This window comes from Passer domesticus, chromosome 3, assembly GCF_036417665.1.
Source record: "Passer domesticus isolate bPasDom1 chromosome 3, bPasDom1.hap1, whole genome shotgun sequence".
Taxonomy (NCBI): Eukaryota; Metazoa; Chordata; class Aves; order Passeriformes; family Passeridae; genus Passer; species Passer domesticus.
The window spans coordinates 94,083,070-94,110,404 of NC_087476.1; the positions used below are offsets into that span (position 1 = coordinate 94,083,070).

Genomic DNA, 27,335 nt, shown 5'->3' on the forward strand with positions numbered 1-27,335 from the left:
TTAGAAGGGTCATGTTTAGCCTGAATGCCTGAAGATGTGGGCTCCTAAATTATTTTTTTAATCTAGTATTGACATGTTTATAACCATTATTAATAGTTTTGCTCAGTTATATAATTTAAGTGCAGTATAGCTAATTTATCAACAATGTTATTTCTGCCCCTATTTAAAAGTAGTATGACCTGCTCACGGAGTTATTTGAGCCTTCCTTTTGCTACCCAGGTGTAGACCATTCATTTACTACTCCTCATTGCATATTGTGGAAACTATTTAAAAGGCACATCCAAACTACAGAGATTTGTTTAAACCAGTTTTCTGTCATTCCATTTCTAGTTTTTACTTCACAAAATACCAGTTGTCTTTTCTAGTTTTTGGATAGAGACTTTCCTGAAATAACTTTTCTTAAATAACCAACTCTATTAGGAAGGCAAATTATGTGATTTCAGCAAAGCAAAGGTGTATCAACAATATTTCAAATTAGCCTGACTCTTGCATTCAATTTTTTTATTGGAGCACTTTTGAAAGATCTGACATATTTTGTGGACCTAGAAACATCCTCCTAATTAGCATCAGATTTCCTATACCTTAAATAAAAAAGAAGGATCTTTTACATCTTTACCAAAAATGTCAATTTAAAATAATTATTTACATTTGAAAGTGAACCATTCAGGAATGCATGGATTCACACTGGGTAACAATAAATATTCTCAGTGTTTTCACTTACTTGCAACATGTTTTCCTTCCTGTGGCTTCTTACTAACCAGGTATGATTGATCACGACAGTTATCTTTGTAGCCATAGATGACTGGGCCCAGCTTCCCCTGAAGGTTTTGCTTGACAGCCCTTGCTTTAACCTGCCTGAATAGCTACCCTAATTTGTGACTTGAACTTCCAAACTACAAGAAGCTGAGACACCAGGCTGAGATACTGTTGTGGTATCTAAGGCACTTATTGCTTTCCACTCTTTTAAGGCGGTTCTAAACCATTCTTAAGAAAGCAAATGGACTAGAGACTCCTTTGCCTATAGGTTAAGGTGTCCTGTTGTGTGTTGAATTCACCCAGACAGAGCCAAGAACTTAGGTGTATCTCTTGTGGGTAGGTTCTTAAAACACATAAACCTCTAAAATCTCAGCATTAGGCATAGTGATAACAGTGAAAAGGGAAAAGCAGCACAAACTAGAATGGACATTTAGTGGTTGTAAAAATTTCAGTTCTCCATGGTTGTGATTCTTATATTTGCAAATAGTTTGCCTTTGCAAATAGTATGGGACATCTTTTTTCACTTCCCTCTATAGCTACCGGGCTAGAAATTCTTTAAATGAAAGAGTAAATAGAAGTAGGAAACTAAAGCAAATCGCTGCATATATCTATGGCTGATGGGTTGGAGAAGCAATGTAAAAAGTATGCTTCTGAAAAAAGATTGACTCTTAGCACAGATTAAAGAACAAACAGATAAGAACATGATGAAGGCATTATAAGTGGAAAATAGTTGGGTTTATTATTTTTATTATTGCTCTAGTTTTGTAGATAATTCTTTGTAGATCATTCTTAACAATTATACTGCAGATGTAAATGAGATCATCACAAGAAACCAAAATGCCGGAATATTTAAGGCTCAGAAGGTGTCAAGCTGGTAAGATTGTACTAAACTTTTTTACTGATTCTTGCATGTATTTCTGTATTAATATAGATGTGAAATGTGTGCAAAAGTGTGAAAGTGTGACCTGTGTTACTGATGCTCACATAGGTGTGTATAGGTAAGTAGGTAAGTGATGCAAGAGAGAAATTTAAAAGTATTTTTTAAAAATAGCAAATACAGTATGATTAACCTTGTTGACAAGCCCTCTCTTTTTATCTTTTTTTAATTTACTTTATGTCTCTTCAGTCTGTGATTTAGTGCATGGTTGAAATTTGTCTGCTTCGAAGTCAACACTACCCGTTGTACTGAAAATGAGATTTGGAATGAATGTATCTAAATCTCTGTCATATTTCATTTTAAATAGCTCTGAAAATTTAGGGTGACAACAAATCCCATTTGCCCCTGAGGTAGATGTTGTTGGAACATCCATGGGAGGTTTTCTGGTCATCCTGTCTGTGTGATCATTACTATGTTGTCACTGCGAAGACAGATGGGGAGATGGGAACGAAGAACAGTGTATTCATCTCTCACAGTACTTTAAATTATAAAGCACTTCATATTTGTGGTATAAGGTTAAGAATTAGAAAATGGTTACCTAAGAGCAAATAGTACACTCTTATTTGGTATTTAAATTTTTTTTGATGACTCACATTGCAGAGGAGCACTCAGTCCTTCTAAAACTGGGAAAAGTAAAGCTGAAAAAGGGCTGAGGAAGGCAAAGTGTTAATGCAGAATGAGCTTACTCACATAGACAGTTAAACCCATATGGTTTTAATGGCTATCATTCATGTCATTTAATCCCATGCCTATGTAGCCATTCTATGTAGAGAAGTTTGTTTAAGTGAGCACTTAGGGCTAGAAAAATTCTGCCTTCATTAGGGTGTGTGTGCATATAAGTTAGAGATACATCTCTGCGTCCTAATAAGAGCCTGCCAAGTAAGCAGAGGCCACATGGATCCCAGGAATGGTCTTTCATGTTCCATGTGCTGAACACCTCTTCTGAGCAGCCTCAGACACTCTGCTGAGGAGAGGCTGTGTGGTATGTCCATCCAGAAGCTTAGATTTTTTTTTAGATTTCCAATTGTTCTATACTTTATGTGAGATTTCAGATTTCATCCCTTGTCAAGACTTCAAACGTGGTCTTTTAGATATCAATCAAAAGCACATTTTCTACCCTGTCCTCATTTACATTTATCTAATGCTTAAGGTCATTTGTGATCATTTGAGTGTATTTCAGCATATGGAATCAGTGAATAATAGATTTCAGCCTCACGCTGTGAAGAAAGATTGTGTTTTTACAAGACAGGATGTTGTTTACTGGGTGTTAATAATCACTAATTAATAAACAAATCTAGATGTCATAAAATGTTGCATTTTAAGGAGTAAAAATGTCAAGTGTTTAAATTCTTGAGTGCAATAGTGTTTGAGGCCTTATTTGCATAAATAAAATAATTAAATTACAAAATAATGTGAAGTACTATATAAAAACATAAGACTCATAACACTTGATTTTTAATTCTACATTCTTAAGGCTTTTACAGATTTGTTGTAACAGTATAAAGTTTTTGAAAATGACTGTTCAAATTACTCTCTAATGGATTGATCAGTCCATCAGATTCAGGAATGGCGTGATGCAGTAACAGAGTTACTTCTTCATGCCTTGAGGGAACTAAAAGGCTGATGTAAAGTCTGAAATACTACTGTAACCTTGATTCACTTTTCCTGCAGATGAAAACCTTAGTTACATAATGGTTGTAGGGAGGAAAAAAAAAGGAGAAAAAACCCACAAGAAAATGAAGAAAATGTAGTGTTTTGGGTGGAAGAATGCAACACTGGCATGCAAAGTGACATTCAGTGACTTCTTTTACATTGATCAGATTTTGCAGGCAAATGAATATAGTGATGTCTATAAGTGACTTACTGAGCATCAATTTAATGTGGAGAAGGCATCTTCTTTCCTATAATCATTTAGACAGCATCCAGTCTTGCAACTTCATGGTGGTCAGTGCAAAGTTAAAAAATTCTTTACATATAAAAGATGATTCAGAATAGACTCTTCTCACAGCACCTTCATCTTATGGCAGGATCTTGCACTCTTTTCCTGGCACCGGAGCAGAAATTATCAGTATGAGAGTCAGTTTGCGACTGTTCTGGATATTTAACTCTATGCCTGAAAAGTATGCCAAAACCTGAATGGAGCAAAAAGGAACAATCTGGTATCAGCCAAGAGAATTTAGATTAGGACAACCTGCCATACATTTATTTATTTAGATTTATACAAAATGCCATAAATGAGCACCTATGTAGCCCTCTGCCGAGTCTTGATTATTGTTTAAAATTATTGTATGGTCATGTAAGCCAAACTGGCAGTTTGTCATATTGTGTGTTATAATGTCACAATAGTAAACAGTTTACTTTGCAGTGGATATACAATTCTATTTTATTTTTATTTTTCATGAATATGCCCAGGATTTCTTGTTTATGTTTTCTAGAAAGAGGTACAGTAATAGCACCAAGTTAGTAGTAATGTCTTGACATATTGAAGGGTATTAACACCATGTATGTGTTCAACAATTTTATTTTTTTACAGTTCAGAAATTATCCATGAATTGCATTGTTTACCCTATAACTTAGCATATGTTTCTTTGTACCATCAGCTGTTACTGGTTCGACATGTTTTATCATTGACACGGTTTATCATTGTTTTAACATATCCACCAACCATTAAATTAATAACAAAGTCAAGAAATCCCCGCTCCTTGTTTTCTATTTATTTTAATGGGGAAGTCTTCCTGAAACAGCTGTTAGAGTAGTAGAAGTTTGAAAAGTAGTTGTTATTACAAATGCCATAATGGAAAAACTTTGCCAAAGAGGAAGGCTTGCAATGTATTCTGCAGGTTAACAGACTCAGTCTGTCCTACCAACTGGGGAATTTATTCGTCGTTCAGATTGTCTTGTCTGAGAACATGGAAATCTGTAAAGAACAAAAGTTGTGTTCTAATTGCTGATATAGGACCTGGGGCGTTTTAGCTGTGGAGAAGTCTACTATTTTGCCAAGAGTTGCCTCAGAGAGATTCTGTTTCATGTGGGGATGTAAACAAGGACATGTAACATCGAGCCAGTAACAGAAATGCTTGTGGCAGTGCATCTTTTGGTTTGATTGGTAATAATGTATCATATACTCTTTATTCATTCCACAGTCTGGAAGCTGCCAAAAGGAACATTTCCTGCTCTCTGGTTAGGAAGAAAAAGTTGCTGGTTCCTGCTCACTTAATTTGTTCACTTCATGTATATCTGGAAAGAACAGTCTGTGTGCTCATGTCCATTCTAAAGTTTTTGCTCTTTATCACAGAAAAGTCAACTCAGATGGAAGGCATTCCACACCTCTGATCATACTTGCCCTGCTCTATATCTTCTTCTGTTTCAATCTACTTATTTTTAAATGACTGTGATCAGTACTGATCGCAGTACAGTGTGCATAAATAGGTATATGTAGTGGAATAATTATGCTCTTTGTTCCCCTTCTAAAAATGCTTAACAGTGATTGGCTTTTTTCACTGCAGTTGAGCACAGAGCTAATAGTTTCATGACACTGTCTGTCACAATATCAGGAGCTTTCCAGTGATGGTCATTTTGGAGACCTTCATTTTCTATATCAAGTGATAATTATTTTTTCAGTTGTACATTTTGCATTTATCCCTACTGAATTTAATTTGTCATTTTATTCTCCAATTAATCATCCTTCTTTTTCATTTTCCTCCTTTCATCCTTCTGCAATCTTTCAGAGTCTATTATTTTCCTTACTATCTTGAATGACTTCTTAACATCAGCAAGCTTTGCCACCTCAATGCTCATCTCTTGTAAAAATGTTGACTAGAACAGGTCCCAGGGGAATTCCACCGATTATGTCCCTCCACTGTGAGAATTGACCATTTGCTACTATCCTGTTCGCTGTCTTTTGTTCTATTATGTTGTGTCATGTCAGGACTCTTCTTCAGTGACAGTCTGTTTTCCTAGAATGTTGATAGTGATGGTCTTTGCCAGTAGGTTTTTGGAATCAGAGGAAGGCTGTCTTACCCAGATCTCCCTTATCTGAATACTTGTTAACGCCTTTGAAGGGCTCAAGGTTTGTAAAACAGAACTTCCTTTTCCAGAAGACCTATCTAAAAAGGCTTCTGTGCTGAAATGTCTTCAGTTTCTTTCATAGTGAAGTGAATGTTTTGCACTGTTGCATAGAATTAATTTCACCTCTCTGAAATGTTCTTATTCTCTGTGAGTTCCCGTTCTGTATCCCAGTTACCAGCTGGCAGGAAGATTTAGCACAAAAGGAAGAGTTCACTTATTTTTGACCAGCCTGATTTTATTATTATATTTAGTTTTGCAAATTTGTAATTCTTTCTTCAGTTGGGTGCAACTTCAGCTTTTATAGGAATACTTGAACATTCTCTTATACCCTTTAACCATACCGGCTAACTTTCACAAACTTCCAAGTTTGTGAAATTCTTGAATAACTCTCTTATTTGTGTATTTCGCCCAGTTGTGTTGACTTAATAAAGTATATTTTAAATCATATTATACCTTTGTCTGACTTTATGAGTACAGATAAGAATAAGGAGAAAAATTTTAAGTGTTATCAAGCTTTGTAAAAAAATTTCTATGAGTTTGGAATAACGGGGGAAAAGTGTGAAAGTATTACATTGCATTATTTTAAATAAATCTTCCTCAGATCTCTGACTATATCTTAGCTTAAAAAAAATTTCTCTTGGTAAAACTATTGCTCTTGTATTCTCTAGTGCTGCACAAAAAGATTAGAAGAAGACCACTGATATGAGAAGGTGTACATTTTTCCTCCCAGGGCTTTAAAGGAAAATGTCCTTGAGATGTAAGAGTCGAAGATTATTTATTCAACTCCTTTTTTGTATCCATCATTCCATCCATGTTCTACATTATTTCCTGGTTTATGATGTGACCATTGTACCTTTGTCTACCCTTCCTTGTCTGCCTTGGCTCTACATTAGTAGGCAGTCATCAAGTAGATCTTATGCACTTTCAGTGTGTTCTCTCCTTCACAGGCACTCTTGGCTAATCTTTGCCATAACAAACTTTAAATTTTGACAAGATTATGTTTACAGTGTTGTCTTTGTTTATTTTTTTAGTAGTTATTCAAAAGTTAAACAAGGATACTGAAAGTTAATGAGGTCCAAGAAAGGGGCAGAAGAGTGAATCAGGGTTTGGAAACGAGAGAGATAAAGAGCTTCATTTACTTGGCAAAGAAATTACTTGATTGTTAAGAAATTAATTCATTTTTATCTGAAAGTCTCATGTGAAGAAAATAAATCTTTAACAGAAGATCAGTTTTTAATCTAGTTTACAAGTACTTAACGAGATATAGAAATTTAAGCTAGGCAAATTCAGCCTAGAAAAAATGAGATTTGACAGAATGGTAATACATTAGAACATCTTTCCATGGGAAGTGATAGTTTCTTAAGCAGTGAATGTGTTTGAATCTTTCTGAAACATGTGTTAGTTTCCTGAGATATATGGACTTGATACAGAACTTTGAAATCTTGGATGTTTATTGTGGTGCCTTCTGCCCTGAGAATTGAAACACCTGTGAAGTACATCTTCTCTGCTGTTTTTAAGTTTTCCTCCATTCAGTCCTTCTGCATCTGCATTGTTCATTTTACATTCTTGTGTTTTTTCTTCTGGTTCCCTTGATTATCCTCCCCATGGATAGACTACTTTCCATAGAGCAAGAAACTGATATTTTCCTTCATATTTTTACACAAGTCTGATCCTGTCAGTACAGTTGTGTCACATGTACTTGCACCATATCGTTGAGAATCTTTTTTTTTTTTTCCAAATGTGCTTCATGGCCATTGCTAAAAACAGTAGTCCGTTTCTGAATAAAGGCTGATTTAGAATGTAGGGATGTCGAGGAATGATGTGAAAAGGCAAATTCACAAACATCACTGGTGGTTTTTTATTAATGTATTTTTCATACAAGATATTCTCACTTCTTTTAAATAAATAGCCACACTTCTGCTGAATGTTGGCTTGTGATATGCCTACAAAATGAAAATATTTATTCTACAACAGTTACATATACATGCAGTGCATTAATTATGTCCCAAAAACTTAGTAGCTTTTAATACACAGCAAATGTGTAAGTATTACTACTCTTAGATTTGAAGACAAAGCTGTAATGTTCCCATCTGAATTTTAGCAAAATATGTTGTACAAAATAGGAGAGAGAAAATATGTTCATAGAATAAGGAATAAGGCAAGTATGTAATTTTATAATAAACTTTTTAAAAGGAACTTTTAGGCAGGAAAATCTAGATAGGATCATGGAATCATAGAGTATCTATATATTGAAGAGGCCCATAGTTGGGTGTGGTGGCTTTTTTCTTCTTTTATATTACCATGTTAATGTGAGGTTTAATCATGAATTGTTGTACCAGATACTTTATAAACACAGAGCAAAAAGGCAGCTTGTGTTAGGGAGTCTATGATCTAAGACCAGAGAGAGATATGGTGAGGAAAGATAACAAGCATAGCTGAAGCAAACACGAGAGGCAGAGTTGGAGGCACAAGAGCCTCTTCTCGGTTTTTAGGTGCTATTTTAAAGGGCAGTTTCAAGGATAATGGAGTAAATTTGTGAATATTATGGATAACATAGCAGAAGAAATTTGTACAGGTGTGTGCTTGAAAAGTTAAGCGGAAGATATAGACTGACATTAGGGCTGATTAAAGAGGGGACTTGTCCTTTCAATATTGAATGAGAGATAAAAAATAGGGATGTGAACTGTTGTGAAGCATTTGGAAATGACAACTTGCAACTTACCTGGAGGAGGACAGAGAAAGATGACGAGATCAGAGTTGTAGGCAAGAAAAACAACCTTTTTAGCAGCCTGCTGAATAAATATTAATATTGCAAGCCTGCATTTTCCATGAGCAGAGAGAACAGTATTGTGATGTTTAGATGGAAGTGATGATGACATGGTCAAGAGGTTGAGTGGATTGGTAAAAAACTTCTTTAGAGGTACTATGCAGAGAGAATAACCAGCAGAGCTGAGTTATGCAGATACAGAGAAAGGTCTAAGCTAAGCCTAGATTACAGACTAGAATTAATGGTTATGTCCAAAGTCATGATCCATAAAGTGTAGTTACAATGTCGTGTGGTACTTTAGATGCAATGAGCTTCTCAGTCACTGAGGCTCTGAAAAATACTGATTTAAGGGTCTGTATGCACAGTGTGAAGTAGAGAAATTAGTAGGTTTCTTTGTTTTTATGGAGGATATAGCCCAGAAATAAAATTCAGAGGAAGAAAAGGTTGAGGTGGAACATTGTGAAATGATGAGAAGTGTAGGAAATATCTGAAGATAATCTTGAGAAGAACATATTTTTAAAATTGTAAGCCAATTAAAATAACCCAAGCATAAAAAAGTGGAATTAAGAATTAAAACAAAGAGCAAAATATATTGGTTTTAAGAGAGATTAAATGTCCAAGAGACTGAGAATAAAGTGCAGATATTAAGCATAGCTTAAGAAAACCATTAGTATACTTTGACAAGAGCAAATAAGTGACATGGAGGTTGCCAAAATCTGCAAGGACATTGTCAGAAGAATGTGCCCATTGACAATTGTAAATATCACATCAGCAATGCTTAGAAATATAAGAGGAGAGGGAAAATGGTTGTACGTGCAGTTGAAAGCTTAACTTTGGTCCCTTCAAACCAGATATGTGCTATAGGGAATGAGATAATGGATAAGAACACAAAGCAAAGTAAAGCAGTGAAAGTAAGAAAGGCAGAAGGTGAAAGAAGGCGGAGAAATAAGAGCAGCCTTGTGAGAATATAATAAGAAAGATGGGGAAATTATAGTAGGCAATTTTGCAAGATTTCTCAGAGGAGTTATAATGATAGGTGTACACATTGCCTCTATCACTAGATTAAAATCCGTCTTCTTGATCTTTATACGTAACTAAGGACTCTCAAACCAATATCAAGGTGCAGAGAAACATCTTGATGATACCTTTTGTTAATGTGTTAATGAACTTGCTTGCTTAATGTCATAGAAAAAGTCATCTAAGCCTCCAGACAAAACCTTTCACCTGAACCTGTATACTTTCCAATGATAATGCTTTTCAAAGATTGAAACTTAAATTAAAATATGAAAAGAAGAGGTGGGTAGATAGGAATTCTTGGTAGCTGTTCATCTGCTAATTGGGATGATTTTTAAAATCCTTATTAAAACTACTAATGCATTTTGAAGCAAGTAAGGCTTTTGTCCTTTTTTTCTAATTTTGAATTTTTGTCTTTATCTACACAACTACTTATCTGCTAATTTGAGAGCTGCTCTAGCTTGTGCCATTCATCACAAGAACATCTCAGAGGGTCTTGGAAATGTTTCAAGTTTTAACAATCAGAGACTTAACCTGTTTTTTCTCATATAAGTTACCTGCCTAGACACACTAGGAAGACAAACACTGAATAACAGAAGTTGAATAATAATAGTAATGAAGAATTTTGCATGAGAAATAAAACCTGGTAAAATCAGGTCTTTTGTTGCAGATTGCTGAGATACTTTACCAGTGTAAGGAAAAGAGTGTTGACATTTGTCAGGCTATCCTCCATAAATTAGAATTACTGTTCAGGGGAAGCCTTGGCTGCTGTAACTACCCCTTCAACATTAACTATTTTATTAAGATTTTTTTTTTCTTTGAAATACATATGGCTATTTGGGGGTACATTTTTTTACTTTATGTCTTTCTTGTATTTTCTTACTTGATCTTTGTGTTCTAGTAACATAATTCTTATGTTTTAACCTAATCACATTTTCTGACTTGTCAATTGAAAAGAAAAAAGTCGGAAAACAAAGAGTTTCTTTGATTGTTTGTGTCATGTGTTGTTCGGAGTTTTTTTTAATGAATTTGTTTCAGAATTCTTCAGAATGGTAGAAGGTTGAAACTAGGAAACTAAAGCATCAGTACATCTGTTCTTAGACTATTTTGATAGTATGCTTTATCCCTGACCTGGAGAAGGCACCTCTGCATGTGAGAGGATGGTTCATTTTCCATAGCTCATTCAGACCTTGTCCTTTTTGCCAAGACTACTATCAAGATTGCTAATTATAGTAATAGGTTTGTGACATGAGTACTTTTCATCTGAAAACTGGTCAAATGCATTTGATACTGGCCATAAATCAGCCATTAGTGGATATCAAGTTTCAGCCACCGTCACTTTAACCTAAATAGGACCTGAACAGTGCAGTACTGTTTTTCTCTTGCACCGTATTTAATTTTTAATGTTTTTCTCGTGGTCCAAAAGAGCTCCCAACTGTTTTATATTTCCTTTGGGTCTCAGACCATTTTCTGCTGAAACTCAGTTGTCTATTTTCACTTGTTAAAAAACTAAACCTGCCTGAGTTAAATAAGCCAGTACAAAATAGTGTCTAGTGGGCTTTACACAGCCTTAAGCATATTGGTTCTTTGGTTTGTTTGGCTTTTTTACCAAAACCAAAAGCACTGAAGATGTGGCTTGGACAGAAATATACAGTAAAACCCATTTCCCAAATGTACAGTGTCATTTCAGTTCTTAGTACTGTAGCACCTTCCCTCGAAAGAAAGGCATAAAAATATTGTTGCTTCAAAACTTTGCTGGAAGAAAAGTGACTTCAGAGAAAAATGTGGCTTAGGTAAACTAATTTAGTATCCTTGTAAAGGAACAAGAAGAAAATACAATTTGGCTTGCATTTTCTTCATGCTGGCACTCAACACGATACTGGCAATTTAAGAGACTTTTTGTGATGTGGTATTTTTACACTTATTTCTACTTTTTAAAAGGAAATTTCATAAAAACTGAGATTTTCAGATTTCCATTGCTGCCTCTTTTCTGGATTTCCTGGCAGTGATTTTTTTTTTAAATGGAAATGCAATCAGCCCTTGCTTCATGGTGCCTTCGGTATTTCTTTCAGGTCTGACCACTAAGTCCAAGAGTCACATCCTTAGTAATCCATGAAAAAATTATTGTTCCTTGCCCCCTTACTACATATAGATCCATGCATTTAGCTACCTTTTTCAGGATTGTTTTGTATATCAGTGGATTTGTCTGTACTTTGCAGTCAGGAATTGCATTTGTATTACAGAATTTTTTTGGCTAGTTGATGGTATTTATATAAGTCCTAAGGCTGATTCACTGTTTTCATTAGCACTAGAACTCAGAAGAGCTGATTCAGAACCAGGCTGATTCTGACATCAGTGTTAATGACAGAATTGTGCCGACTCTGAACAGAATTGATTCTGATTTCCAGATATGCAGGGACGTGTCTGCTTCACAGGTGCACGTGCAGATGTTCAAAGGCAGCTCCTGCAAATCTGTGGAAGCAGGTAACACTGTAGATAGGGGACCCCTGGGTAAGCTACTGAGGCTGTTTTGGAGGTTGCAACCAGTACTGCATTTCACATCCCTGGCTGTGCCTGCTTTACTAGTCATGCTTGCACTTAGCTAAAGATAGCATGGATAAATGCATACAGCCTGTACTTCCATCTCTCCCACCAATGTGCACACATCCTGAGTCAGACCACAATGAGTCCCACTAGTGTTAATTTGTTTTTACTAATTATATTTAGTTTACATGGTGATTTCCCTGCAGGAATAAAGATTTTCCTGTAGTTTTGGAAAATATATGGCAAAGTTCATTTTGAATTGGTAAATTTTTCATTGGCCTTTGCATAATTATGATATCTTTATGAATGTAGATGTACTGAAGCTAGAGACCAAAAGCAGCCCTTGTAGTCGGTCAGAAAAAGGGAGAAAGACTGGCTTATAGATGGATGTGGTGCCCTTAGCTCCCTCCTTTTAACAATACAGATGCCGGTCATGTTGCACCACTGCTCAGCTCCTGGCAGCTTGTCAGTTCCATACTTTGTTCAGGATTTTGGTTTATGAGCTTTTACCTCCTGACACAAACTCCTCTGTGTCCACAGTAGGTGTGCACAAAAAATACTGTGTTTCAGGTGCCCAGCAGAAATCTGATGGTAATGTGAGGGAGGGTGGGTGGGTTTGGTTTTGGTTTTTTTGCAGGAGGAGGCACCTGTGCTTCCTTCCCAACTGCATGTGTGAAGGATAGTAAACATATGGGTTAAAAAAATCATAATTCAAATATCTATACTGGTACTGATCAGATCTCTGTTTCTGTAGCAATGAGAACCAAAGGTGGCCTTTTAAGGCTCACAGTTCTTCTACCAATTTCCAGTTCTGCTTCAGGCTTCTTAAAGTATTAGAGTGCGTGCTTTAAACCCACAAAACTTACCTTTACCTAATTTTCACCATTCTAACCTAAGTTTCCACGGAAACAGGGTTGAAAAAGCTGCTGGTAGCCAGCAGGCAGCCAGCAGCTGAGAGTGAGAACTCTCCTTTGTCACTTTCCACTACTGGATGCCTGCTGCGTGCCAGTGTGCAAAGCTACCTAGGCTTCTAAAATCTGGATTACTTTCAATTTGAGGGGGAAAAATTAAATTAATCTACTCTTTTCTGTCTTTGGATTGTCACAGTAAATTCCAGGAGGGCAAATGGGCTAATGAGTCCTGATCTGTTCGGTTACATTGAGCCCAGCACAATCAAAGCTTTGCCAACCAACTGGGCCTCTCCTTTCATAATTTCCATGTTTTAAAAGCGTTCTGTCTCAAATCTTGTGTCTGTGGACATGTACATGCATATTTTGGTACCTTAATTCTTTATGGCCCTGTGTCTATTTATCTACATAATTATGAGCCTTTTTTGCATACAAAATTCCCTTTTTTCTTGTATACTTAAGGAACATTTCTGAATGAACACGTTATAAACTGATCCTCAGTTAAATATTAGGAGTAGGATGTGAATGGAGATGGCTTTTAACCAGAAGTAGATTATAGCTGCGGGAAGACTAAAGGGTCTATTTGGTCAAGACTCATACAAAACTGAGATAAGCATGCACAACCTGACAAGATCAGATTAGACCCTTCCCCCACAAATGCTTTTCCCATAAATATTTATCTACTTTCTATTATAAATAACCAGGAAATGAAAAAGGATAGATTCCTCTTTTTTTTTTTTTTTAAATAACCTAGAAATAGAAATGCAACTTCAAATGTTTGGGGTAATGATATTTAAAGTATGCAGTAAATTCCAATACTAGTTGCTGTTTTTTAGATGGGAGTGAAATTCTTTGTGGCAGCTACATAAATCGGCAGTATTTATAAACAAAGAAGAACTTTGTACATATGTGAATTTTTGCCTACTACTGGGTATCTTAGAATTAAATAGTTTATCACCTGTGAGAGAATAGGTGTTGACAGAGTCAGCACTGCTGTATTTTTAAGCTTGCTGGAGGCAACATTAGTGGCATTGAAGTTAAGCTTGGCATTTTTTCACCCCGTCTCTCCTCCCTCCAGCCCAAGTGAATGCTCATTTCATCAATGAGAAATACAACAGAATTGCCTGCCAGATGTAACAGAGATCCATGAAATCAAATCTATTCTGCAGATTTGTGCTTCATTCAGATTGTCGATACTTTGACTTCACTTCCTCATGCAGCAATGTTAAGGGGTAAAAAACTGAAGCTGTGCATGTGCCACTAATTCAGAAATGCATATTTGTTGGTGATCCACTCATCAGAATCTGAGTGGATTGCTTTTCTGCTATAATGAAAAATAGCTCTTTTGCTTTGAGATTTATAACCTTAAAAATGTACAGAATAAGATTTTTGCATTCGTCTTTGAAAGTAACAAGTTTGCACTTTTTTAAACAGTTTTGTTTCATATGAGAATAATATTAATACTGTAAAAATCTCAAGATGAAAAATGTAAGTACTTTTTTCTTTTTTTTCTTTTTTTTAAATCTTTTTTTCCTCTAGCATTTTACGATGGGATAATGAGACAGATGTCTCTCAACTGGAAGGACATTTTGACATTGTTATGTGTGCTGACTGGTAAGTACATAAAAATCATAAAACTCACGTTAGAAAAATAGCTTTGCTGGAGTAATTGTACTGTGCTGCTTGCTGATGGCTAAGCAAAGTCAACAAATGAAGCACAAAGCCACCTTAACCTCAACAAATTAATATTCATCTCCATGTGACAGTTATAAGGTAGTCTTCTATCACACAGTAACTTCTACCACATTATTTCCCAAAGATTGATTTTGAGAAGCATTTCCATTTTCTGGAATTGCCTCTGTTTCATGCTTGACGTATCAGTAAATGGACGACTTAGGCAAATTGCAAATAATTATGGCTCAGTGAGGAACAGTCTGGAGAAAAGGGAGTTTATCAACACAAACAGCTCAATTAGCTTACTTCTTAGGAAAGATCTGACTATTGATATAAGGGGATATATTTTTTGCTCCCTGGAAAATCTTTCCAAGGAAAGAGAGATTTTCAAACCCTTTTTTCCACCCCCACTACATTCTGTTCCTTAAATCTATTTGACATCAATATTTGGAGGTATAAGCTTTATATTATTTACCCAGGCATGTGTTAATTATAAGATAATTTATAGTAAGAAAAATAAGAGTACAGCACTTAATTTATTAAAAGGTAGATACATGTAGCAATATATGTTTTATAATTTATGTGGCAATATATTGTTTAACAATTTATGCAAATAGATTTGATTATTGACACAACCCTTTTCTGATACTGCATTTGTGGGATTGTGCTGTGCTGTATTTGCTGCATGCTAGCTTTTAAAATGGTACATTACTAATTATTTTTGTTATATAAATGTAGACAGTGTGAAAAAATAAAGCTGTGCAAATTTTATTTAGGAGAATAGATATTTTTAAACCAATCTGTCTTTCCTTCATGGATATTTGCTCTTGATCCATTAAATAGCTAAAACAAAACAAACAAAAAAAAAAGCTATGTTTTGTACCACGTAACTATTGTCAGATGAAATTCTGAAAGCAGAGACTTCCTAGAGCTGCTCAGTTCAGCAAATTTATGTACCTTACCTAGAAATAGTTAAAGGAAAAGGCAAAGGAAGTATGAAGCTGTCTATTGTTTTTTTAAACAATGTTCTTTTAAAATGTCTTCTTCTATTCCTCTAAAGCTTTTGTTTTTCTTTCACATTATGGTATTTAAGCAAACTCTTCTTATTTCACAAAGTTATTGGTTTTGTATAGCTCTGGAGAAAATGTGTTTAGTGATCTTTTGCCTTTTTCTAACACCTATTTGTTCTCAGAATGCAACAGTGCTTTGTTTCTCTTAGCATTTAATTTCAGAAAAGTTCTTTGTTCCCAAAAAGGACAGAGGAGGGTTTCTAACTAATCGCTGATAATGTGCCTCAGAAATGCATCATCTGATTAAAATAAGGAGCTAAACAACACCATATGATTTCAGCAAGTAATTTAGTAAATGCCTTCCTCACCAAATATTAGAATGGATACTCCAGGTTTCATTGCACAGATGAAGTTAATGCTGGACAGGATTAGATCAGATTAAGTATGAAAGTCAGATCAGAGTGCTGGCGGACATGAGCAGGAGGGCAGCAGTCTTCTCGGAGGCTTAGACAAGGCTCACATATGGATGTTCTCCAGATTATGTGGGTGAAGCAAGGTCTTGCCAAGAGATTTAGAGTTAAATTTGTTCTTCACACAAATATCAAAACAACCTGGCTGTGCTGTCTCTTGTATTCTTGATACTCACACCATGTCATCCTATTTGTGCTGGGAGTACAGCAGAGTGGAGCGCGACTTAAGTTTTTTTTTCAGTAATATTCTGGCCTAATACCCCTCCCCGTCTGTTTGGAAATAGTGTAGTTTCCTTAGGAAACAAAGAATCAGACATGACAGGTAAAATACATAATGTATTTGCAATCCCTGCATTTTGTACATTTATTTTGAAGCACTTAAGATGCAGGTAAGTGTATAAATATTTATAGATTTCTACAAAATAAATGGAAATATGCAGGTTAGTTTAAGGAATGTGGATTTATTCACGAATTATTTCTATTTTCTTATTTTAAGTGCTCATAGATATATGAGCATAGCATAGATATATGTATAGCTTAATAAACATGAAAATCCCTTTATTGTTTGTTTCTTTTAGAAATAATTTTCTTTGTTATGGACACTAGGTTTTCTGGTACATGAAAAGGCTGAGGAAAGAAATGTTCCATGCTTTATCAAACTCAAATCTTTTTTTCATTTTCATGTATTTCTTTTCAGTGATATAGAATCAGTTTGAGAACTGTTGGCAGGATTTTTGCTCTCTGAATTTTTTGGGCTGCCACTGAAAAGGAAAAAAAGATCTCCTTTCTTCTAGCTTCTCAGCTAAAACCTGAAGTATGCAGTGATAAAAAACAGATAGAATAGATTGCATTTAGTTTAACACCATCATATAGCTCATTGTCAGTCAATAAAATCCGAGATTAGAACAGAGAACTAGAAAGCAAAATATCTGAGTTCAAATATTAGGTACATGGATAAATTTTTATTGAAGTATTTCCAGCAAGGGTGATATTGTCTGATTCTCTGAATAGCTAACCAGTGGTACTGCTTGATCCCATTTACATGAAAACAAGCTCTATTCATAAACATATTTCAAATCCACATGGAGATTCAAGTAAAAACGTACATGATTACAGCAAGCAGCGATATGTTTATATTCATATATTTACAGTCAGACTTTCATAAACCTTGTGTGCAGGAGTGGAAAATAAGTTATTTCCCAGAACAAACAGTCTATTAGTTAACAGCTAAATTTAGTAGCTCAACTAGATTATAAAATAAATAAGAGGCAAACTATGAAAGCTAGTCATTATTTAACCATTCAGGATGTTGACAATAAAATAGTTTCATGGTTCAGCAGTCCCAAAATAATTTTTTAATGTCAACTACTAGATAAAAATAAGTTTAAAAAATCTATATGAGGCTACACCTGGAAGAAGGATACAGTAGAAAAAAATACTGAAATAATGGAATCTTTAAAACATATCCACCCCTTTCATATTTTTCAGTGGGAATCTTAAGGCCAAATGAGGGCTGTCAGAATTTTTGATTTTCATTTGACCTACACCTGTGGATATAAAGTCATACAGGGTGCTGGAACTCTGAGTTTGAATAGACAAGGAGAAACCACAGGTGCCTGGATGGACAGGCCAAACACAAGACTCTCCCAAAGTTTTTGAGGGCCTCAGATGTCTAACTATTTAAATAGTGTACATACTCTTCTTTACTGAGGGCAAAAATTCGGAGATTTTTAATTCAAATAGAAATTAAAGGCCAGTAGGACTGAGACAATAAAAAACCTTTATCTTTCACATTATTGTGAAGCAAATTTTCACAAGTAATTTGATGTATTGGCAATATAAGTTTTAGAACCCCATATTATTTTGAAAATGCGTAATATCCTACTTTATTTACTTAGGATGATTCTGTTCTTAAAGCTTGGCACATACGTTAAGTATTCACATAACAGAGGCCAGGGGGAGCTATCCCACATTATTTTCACTGCTGAGATTTTTGCTGAAGTCACGGGGAGTTGTAGTTTTGCCAGGAATGTAGAACTGAACTTTAAAGTATTCTTTAAATACCTTCAAATATGTCAATTTTGTCTCCGTTAGTTTATTTCACTTATTATAAGGAGATCTTTTTGCAGGAATGCCATAAGACCTCTGTCTGTCCGTTTTAGGCCTGCCTTCTGGCACACGCTTTCAAGTGCATTGGAACCTGATGACATGGAAATAAGAATCTTTTTAGTTTGCGTCGCCCATGTAGTTGAAAGTGAGCAAAAAAATAAATGGCTCTATATATAAGACACTACATATGAATGTAGTAATATCTGAAGCACACCTGTAAACTCAACTCTTTTACCAATGACAGAGCATGCAAAAAACCAAAAAGTTCACATCATAGCCTATAAAATATATGTCCCTTGTTGCGAGGCAGAAGATGAAAGGATATTAGCATGAAGGAAACTAAGAATCTACTTGTTTGTTTTTTTTTTTTAATTTTTCCTTATGGCTTACTGTTACTTCTCTGTAGTTTTGGTATAAACTTTCATTTTGGCAATTGCAACTTTGATGGCAATTTAAATTTTAATAAAAGAGTAAGAGAGTAGAGAGGTGACAATGTCGCCTGCCTGTTCATCCAGATTTCAGAGCTTAAGAGCATTGCCTAAACAAAGGCGAAATCATCAGCTGTGTTCTCACCTTTCCATTGCTGTGATTTGAAACTTCCTTGCTGACCCAAGAAAACCTTGCTATTCCTGTCCTGAGCTCCATAAACATGAAATACTACCACTAAAGTAATGGCAAGCTTAAGCCAAATTTGCATTGAGGTGTGAGAACTGTGTGTAAGTGGTTTAGAACAATGCATTATTTAATTTTACAGAGCTGTTCACAGAATCACAGATTTGTTTAGGTTGGAAGGGACCTCTGGAGATCATCAGGTCTAACCTGCCTGCTAAGGCAGGGTCACCTAGAGCAGGTGACACAAGAAGTCACATGTTGTGAGCTTTGAAGGATGCTCTCAGGGACATTTTTGGTATGCTGTGGTAATATTTAGTCATACAATTCTACAGGTAGGAAAAACTGCATGACTAAATCCCCTTGCGTGGGCCAAATCCTGCGCTGTTCCTGTCTGCAGCACAGATTATCTAATGACTTCTTCAGGATTTTCCTCATTTAAGGCATCCCCTGACTCAGAGGGAGGATAGAGATATTCGCCGGAGTCATTGCACTGCAGTAGCTTTGCCTACAGTCTCCTCTGCTCCTTCTGGCCAGAGTACATGGCTCACAAAGCAACAGTGTGGAAACCACAGTATGAGAAACTATTTTAGATTGGAGTAAGTGATGTGCCCAGGGATAGGCCTCTTGGAATGCAGGGCAACTTGTGGCAACTGTCTCAGGTTATTTGGGTTTCCTAGGCTAAGACAGATAACAGTCTACCTTCCACGCCACCAAAATATCATTTGGGGTTGGACAGAAAAAAATTTAAGTTCTCAGACACTCAGCTTTTGGTAAACAAAGGCCTGTAGTTCTCATTGTAAAGGAAAAAGTTTGGTAGCAGCAATTGTGTCCATATCTCATTGGAAAAAAAAAAAAGAATGCTATTCAGGTCTATGAAAACGGGATTTTGATGCTGCTAAGCTACCCCAAGATTGTGTTTCCACTCCACTGCAATAATAAAACTATTATAAATTAACTTTTCATTCAGAATGTGCCTCTCTTTACCTGGGATCCCAGGAAGTCTTAAATGTGTGCATGCTTGCGATGTTTCGTGTTGAAAAATATTAATTACTTTTCACTATTCTTTTGGGAGAGGAATCATATATTCCACTTCTTCTGCAGGTGGTTAAGTTCCCAGTGAAGTAGTGTCTTACAACATCTATCTGTATAGGGATCAACATGAGGTGAATGTCATTAAAACACCCAAGAGACATCAGAGATAAGAGATGCTTTTTCAACTAATTAAATTTAAGAACCTGTGTTTTCAGTAAAGTTCTTCCGGAAAGATAAATCAAGGCTGAGGGGTTGTCATCATGTCAATTGCTCTAGTTTAAACTTTCTTGTAATCCAGGCTATCAGGAAAATTGTTAGCTGGTAATTCATATTCTTGAGGAGAAATTCAGAAGATGACATTTTTGTATTAGATGTTCTTCAGCATATATAGGTATGTTGAATGTTCTTCAACATTCTACCATATTTTCTCCCGTGTGAGGTTCTGCCAGATTTTACTAATGAAATATGGTCACTTGCAAGTTTTCTTTTGTTTTGTTTTGTTGTTTGTTCCAGAGTAGCAAAGAGTCACAGTTCTTGCATGGCTGCTCGACTCTATGGCATATTATACAGTATTCTCCTTGGTAGCTGTGGAGTGTCCTTACATTCACACATCTTCTGTTCCCGATGAAGGACCTGTGGTTGGCAGAATACTTTTTTCACTTCAGTGTTTCCATCTATTCTTTATGTTCTTTTAGAATTTCAAACCTGGAAAAAAAAATTAACCACATCTCTCCAGAAAAGAAGTTTGAAAATAAAAGGAAGGGGAGTATATTAAAAAACCTATAGAGAATGGACAAAATGCCATGTAGTATGAAACTTGAACTTGACACAAGCTGGAAAGCAGTTTTATTACAGAGAAAATGTGGGGGGAAGAAAAAAAAAAGAAGAAAAAAAATCACATTATCTGTGGCCTGCTTGATAGAGTTTCTTATCTGAATCACCAATATAAATGCAGCCCACAGTAGTAAGGACTGAAAGGCATCAGTTGCTATCAGATGGTTGTTCACTAACCATTGTAAATGCACTCATCCACAGTAACTACATGTCCACAAATATCTAGTCAAGAGTGATTGGCACCCTGGCTGCCACTATTAGTATATACATTAAGGTACTGAGGGGCATGAAGAATGAATTATCCCCTCAAATCATGAGGTAATCACACCAAAATAGGGCTGAGCGTGTTGGCAACATTGCATGGGAAAATTGACTCTGCTGCTATCCTTGCGGGACCCATGCTGAAGATGAAGGGTTGCACTCTTGAGAGATGACAACTCTGCACAATCTGGGCCATTGTATTTCAACAGCGATGCAGAGAGGGAGGAGGTAGGGCCTTGTAAATCTTTATAAGGATAGCTAGAGATGGATATAGAAATATAGGAAATATGGATAATAGGTAAGAATTAATGCCAAATCTGTGAAGGTAGAAAGGAAAAAAATACCCTTAATAGTAACACCTGAAATACAATAGAAAACATTTTCAAAAACTCCATCCCCCTTGTATATACATGTAAAATGCTAACTTTTAATGTTGATCCTCTTTTCTGATACAGTATTACTTTAATAGCTAGCATGTCTGATTGGTGAATTTCAGCTATATAAAGACTTATTTCATGCTGATAATTTAGATTTAGTTTAGATTGCATTTGGTTTTATGTCTTTTTAAATGTTAAAAGTACCTGAACTGCATAGAAATGTAGAGCACAGTTTCTCTTTTACAGCATTGTGTAAACACATGTAATTAGCCTTGTACTTATCTGCATTAGTATCATTAGAATTGAAAACCCATTTTAATCTGGATTCTGTTCTCTTCTCAATGTCAGCCTGTTTCTGGACCGGTACAGAGCTAGCCTTGTTGATGCAATAAAGAGATTACTCCAGCCCAGTGTAAGTATGTTTCTATTTTCTCCTGAACACTGGCTTCAGAATAATTAGTCTGTGCACAATGATTGAGAGAGTAATGGAATGGCAGGATTAATGTCATGTAATACTTTAATACTTATTATGTCCAACTTCAATTGAGTCTTCTAATCTATCAGATTCTTTCCTAATCATAAACTAGGAAACTTCTTATACTTGGCCTTCTGATAAGGAACACAGTGGGTAGTAAAATAAATGAAACCGCTTCAAAGATAGCGTCAGATTATTTTTATCAAAGCGTTTCTCAAGTATTTTCCTTTGATAATAATGTCTTCATATTAAAGTAAAATACGATATTGAAAGTTTTTATGTTGGCTTCTGTCATTTTTAATCCCTTCAATTGTAACCTTTGTCATTGTGTATTTATTTATTATGAAAGAATATTTTTTCCTTTTCATTTATGTTTATATAAAATGAACAGATCGCTTATATATATACTGTGGCTTAAAACATTTTTCCATTAAGTAAGCCCTGTGTTTACATGTTTTATACCTTAGAAAATAATGAAATTATGCTCTTCATAAAATGATTACATGTTTACATGAGTGTCACTCAAGAGATATTTTCTCAATTTAAATCTATTGGGCTGTTTAAATCAGAGAGACTTGTAGGCAAAAAAACTCTGTTACATGCATATATAAAATATATATATATATATCTTCTCAAATATTTAAAAAGGAGAAGATATCAAAAGAAGAAAAGGAGCAAACACTAACTAATTGTTCTAAGTAGGATTTTGAAACAGAAATTTTATCATTCATGTTTAACAGCCAAATCTTCCAATAAGGTATACTTTAAATTTGAAAACAAAACGTTTCTTGCTAGGAGTGCATTTCCAAACTTTATTTAAAATTTGCAGTACTTTTTTACTTTTTGTACAAGAGATTTGCTCTGTGAAAGGAATAGAAGACCCAAACGTGCAAAAGCTTAAGAGTCATTTTAGTTGTGTAAGTAATCCCATTCTTTGCTTAGAGTGATCAGGTTTCTATTCTTGGTTCTATCATAGACTTTCCTGAGTGACCTAAGGCAAGTTACTTAAGACTGAATTATTTTAATGAGCTGTGGGGCAAGGCTGCCAGGAAGACAGGAGAAATGTAACCACCCTGAGGAAAAGGTTACCCAGATATTTCTGTCAGTGGCAGTAAGAAGAGGTTAAGCAGCTTCTGCTCAGAGTGATGCATTCTGACTTTCAGTTGTCAAGCTGCAAGAATTTTTGGGACCACAGGTGATTTGGAACACAAAGCAGATCCCAGTTTAAAAAAAAAAAAAAGTTTTCAGTCCAGATCAATGTCAGCAACTGGTTCTTCAGGTATTGTCATGTGCTGCTCAGCTGGCTCCATGAAAGGACACTGGGGAAGATGAGCAAGAGTGGGAGGAAGAGAAGTGTATAACAGGTGCCCTGGTAACTGTGGAATTGTTAGGCTGACTTTAAGCCAAGCCTGGCCTGACTCTTTAACTCCAATCAGCTAATTCAAATTTAGAACATGCCTTTGTATTTCAGAACATATGAGCTACACTCCTTTGTAAATGTAGATGTAGTAAAGGGAGATGGCTTTTTCTTGCCTGTCTTCCTAGCTGTGTTTGCTTCTGCACATTGTGATCTATAGCATAGTCAGTATTAATAACCTAGCACTTATTTGCTGTGCATTTTAGGCATAGGAAATGGATCCTACTTCTTATCAGCAAAGCTAGCTTACGAAATTCAGGCTCCATGTAGGAATTTCTGTTGCATAGTTTTGGACCCCTATCCAAACTGTATTTTTTAACTAAATTCAGTTGCCTAATCCACTTTATGAATGGCAAATTATTGTAATTTATAACTAAGAGAACAGCAGACTATTGTATAGGATAGGAGCTGGGAGTACAGACACCTGAAATGAGCTCTCTTGTCCAAAAAGGATGTGTTCAGCAGAGATGCCTTCAAGCATATGCCTTCATGGTTTGAAAGACACAAAGAAAAACGTATGCTCATTCGAGATCCCAAAAGATGCAGTCACAAGTATGAAATAGTTACCAATTTCACTGCTCTTGTTAACCTGTATAAATCTAAGGATGATGTCAGAGGGCACTTTACTAAATGGCACTATACTTAGGATTTAAAGGACAAATAAATCAATAGTGAACTTATTTTCCAGTTGCAATAATTAAGAATAGTTTATGGGCATTAGTTTCTGCTCAAGCTAAGGGATAAACTTATTAGGTTCACTCTTCTACAATAATTATTTTGTCTCAAATTTAGAACTTTCCTTTTTGGAAATACTCTGACAAATTGACAAAATTGACATACCTAAATGTGAGTCATTTTTCATTTTCCTGGTTTCAAATATAACCAGGATACAACTAGTTTAGAAGAGTCCAGGGAAAATAGTAACCAACACTAGTAACAGAAAAAATGGAATAAACAGAGAATAACAGATATCCTTGCAAAGCTTTCTTGAAGGAGAGATTCAGAACACATAGTCTATTCCTACTGTTAATTAAAAATTTATCTGTGGTATTTCCTTTTTCAGTAAGGATGATATTTCTGGCTATTAGAATTCTTATGGCACAGAATGGTGTGTTTTGATTAACTTTATGTTTGCCTTGAAACAGGACCCTGATCATTTCAGTCATCTGGTTCCTAGTACTGACCCCATGGACAGTTGAATTGGCACAGGAAGAAATTCACAGAGAGAAATGAGAAGCTTACAGATTTACTGAGGGCTGAAATTTCTGTCTGAGTTTGTTAGAGGCAAATGTTGCCTTTAAACCCATCTAAAGGATTAGGCTCAGAAATATTACATCAAGCAAATTTATCTTTAATGGCTGTATTTTATTTCTTTCAACATATTTTACTTGATTTGCCAACATTTAGGTGGTTTTTATATCATTAAAATTTACTTTTCATTTCAATCTCAGAATAAGCATTTGGTTTTTTGCATATTTCCCTAATTAAGAACAATTTTTTTATCAAGGTTTTGATTCTTCTTGGCCTATTCAGTCAAAATCCCAATGAAGTCAATGGGATGCTGTTGAGCTGAGATTAGTACCAGCAAACAAGACCACATTTAGTAATAATTGATGAGTAAAGTCATATCCAAAATATGAATGACTGTCCCATTGTCTTCCTGTAGCATTTTAGTGACACTTCAAACTATCAGAACTGGCATTTTCCTCTCTGTTTTTTTTTTTTGTTTGTTTGTTGTTTTGGTTTTTTTTTTTTACATGTTTACTGGAAGTGTTTTTCCATCTGAGGAAAGGACATTTTGTATTTTAAACATCATCCTTTAAAGATCATGCTAGGAGACACTTTTGAATTAGAATTAGACTTGAAATAGTCCATCAAGAGTAGAATCAAGACACTGATTCTGTATTATATTCTGTATTTATCAGGACACTGATTACTGTTTTTCTCTTTCAAATTTAATTGAAAGTAGTCTTCAGAGAATATGAGAAGGAATGGCCTCATGTACTGCTGACTCCAGATGGGGCAAAGGAATGCTGTTGTGTGGCACCTCGTCAGAGCTGCTGGATCAGTGGCCAGTGTAGGGTCTGTAGCCTCCAGCAGTCTCTGCTCACGAGGTTTAGTCATATGTGAAGCTCCCATGTTGAATCCATATGGTCAGTAAGCCCTGGGTAAGAGGCATTTTTCCCATTTTAGTGATCATGAAAATGAGGGTCTCCAGAGGAGTCTTGGCTTCTTATGCCAAGAAGGGTTTCTGCAGAACAACATTCTAGGAAGCATGAGACGGCAGCAGGAGGAGCAGGATCCTCAGCTGAAGGCTCCCTTTGCTGCCCACTTCTGTCTGATGACATTAAAGCATGCCAAGGATGTGAGGGAACCGATTGTGAATTTCCTGTGTTTAATGTTTTTCATCCTGAGCTGAGCCTATATTCAGACCTAGCATTTACATAAGCAATTCCAGTGCCTTCGGTGGGAGTTACACCCCTTTGCACCTCTTATTTTGCCACAGAATTAAAGCTACAGCTACACAAATGAACAGAAGTTGAGTTGGTTTAGATATTGCCCTAAGACTCCTTTGTGCTTTAATTTCCCATGAGAAAGATGAGGGTAACAGCACTTCCCTATCTCACCAAGCTGTTGTGAGAATAAATGTAGTGTTGTGGTGTTAATGGTTGGAATCTTTTAAGTACACATTAGCACCATAGGTACTGACATAGCATTTTTATTGCTGCCTCACTGTGCATTGTCTTGGTGTACCTGTGCATGTGTGAGACACAGATTTGTTCCCTATTCTCCTCACTAAGTGTCTGTGTCAGCATTGTAAGTTTCCAGCATTCCTATTGAAATTCTCTGTACTGATCACTCTTCCTGTGGCTTACAGATTGCATTTTCTCAAGCTAAATGTACTCCCTCAGCATCTAATCCTTTCACAACTTTTTCAGATCCCCAAAAATGGTTTTTGTCTTTTTGCTTGATTACAGCACCTCACAAATTAATCTTAGCTCTCATTAACATAGAAGTTAAATACAGGAACTTACAGTAAACTTCGTGGCTCCCCTCACTGTGATATGCTGTTGGCTGATATTAACCTTTGTTTACAGCTCTTCAACCACTTTTCATTCCATGTGACAGAACACAGTATTCAGCCAATTAGAATTAATTCTGCAAATAAGACTTCAAGAGATGCTCTATCAAGTAGGTTAGGTTTTGGGCAAGTACTTTGCACAGAGTGTCTAAAATCTATCAGTTCAAGGTACAGTCATTTTTGTTTTCTTAAATACAGAAGGATGAACAAAAAATTAGGTAATGGACCATAATGTATTGCCTGGGCATCATAAGTGGCCTGATCATCTTGCAAGAACCAGAATGAGTATTCAGGAACATTAATTCTTTATTTAAATGCAATTTACCAATTTAAGGTCAAATTTAGTTGCTCTGCTCAGATAGTTTAAAATATCTTCAGAAAATTAATGTTTGGGTCTGATTTGCCTCCCATTTTGCCTTGTTTTATACTGTTATAATTCCACTGACAGAAAATGGGAGGTACTCTTCTATGTGTGAGGAAGAAAAAAGAAAATCATTATTTACAGTCTTTGCATGGTCATGAGCTAACAAATGGATTTTTCATTGAGTGTATGTTCTGTATGCTTTTTCTGTGTTTTGTTTTGGTAATCCACAGACACCATTATTATATGAAAAGAAGCAGATGTATTGCAGTTGGCAGTTTTCTAAAGAAAATATTTATTTATTACTTTCTAGATTGCATTTGTTTAATCACAGAAATCTTGCATATTTTGAACAATTATTTGTGTTATCATATTTTAGTATTTTAACAAGAGAACAACTGACTTTTCCAGCTTGAGCATATTAAAAGCTTAGTCAGGTGTATGCTATATCTGGTTCCCTTCCCGTTTTAAAATGTATAAATTCTCTTTTTAATGTTCCAGGGAAAAGCAATGGTATTTGCTCCACTCCGAGGGAATACTTTAAACCAGTTTTGCAATCTAGCTGAAAAAGCTGGTTTCTCTATCCAAAGACATGAAAATTATGATGAACACATTTCGAACTTCCAC

The 27,335-nt window shown here is 35.6% G+C and overlaps 1 protein-coding gene across 9 annotated transcripts in view; it reads left to right on the forward strand.

The window, feature by feature from the left end:
- The window catches only part of CAMKMT (calmodulin-lysine N-methyltransferase), a 212,558-nt gene that overhangs the window by 174,738 nt on the left and 10,485 nt on the right, over positions 1 to 27,335 (forward strand). For all 9 annotated transcript variants that reach the window (XM_064414443.1, XM_064414448.1, XM_064414445.1 and 6 more), the window contains 4 exons: positions 1,564 to 1,630; positions 14,534 to 14,608; positions 21,722 to 21,785; positions 27,210 to 27,335. The exon at positions 27,210 to 27,335 is cut by the window's right edge and continues 6 nt beyond it. In XM_064414443.1, coding sequence (XP_064270513.1) covers positions 1,564 to 1,630; positions 14,534 to 14,608; positions 21,722 to 21,785; positions 27,210 to 27,335 — 332 coding nt within the window. The remainder of the gene's footprint in view (positions 1 to 1,563; positions 1,631 to 14,533; positions 14,609 to 21,721; positions 21,786 to 27,209) is intronic.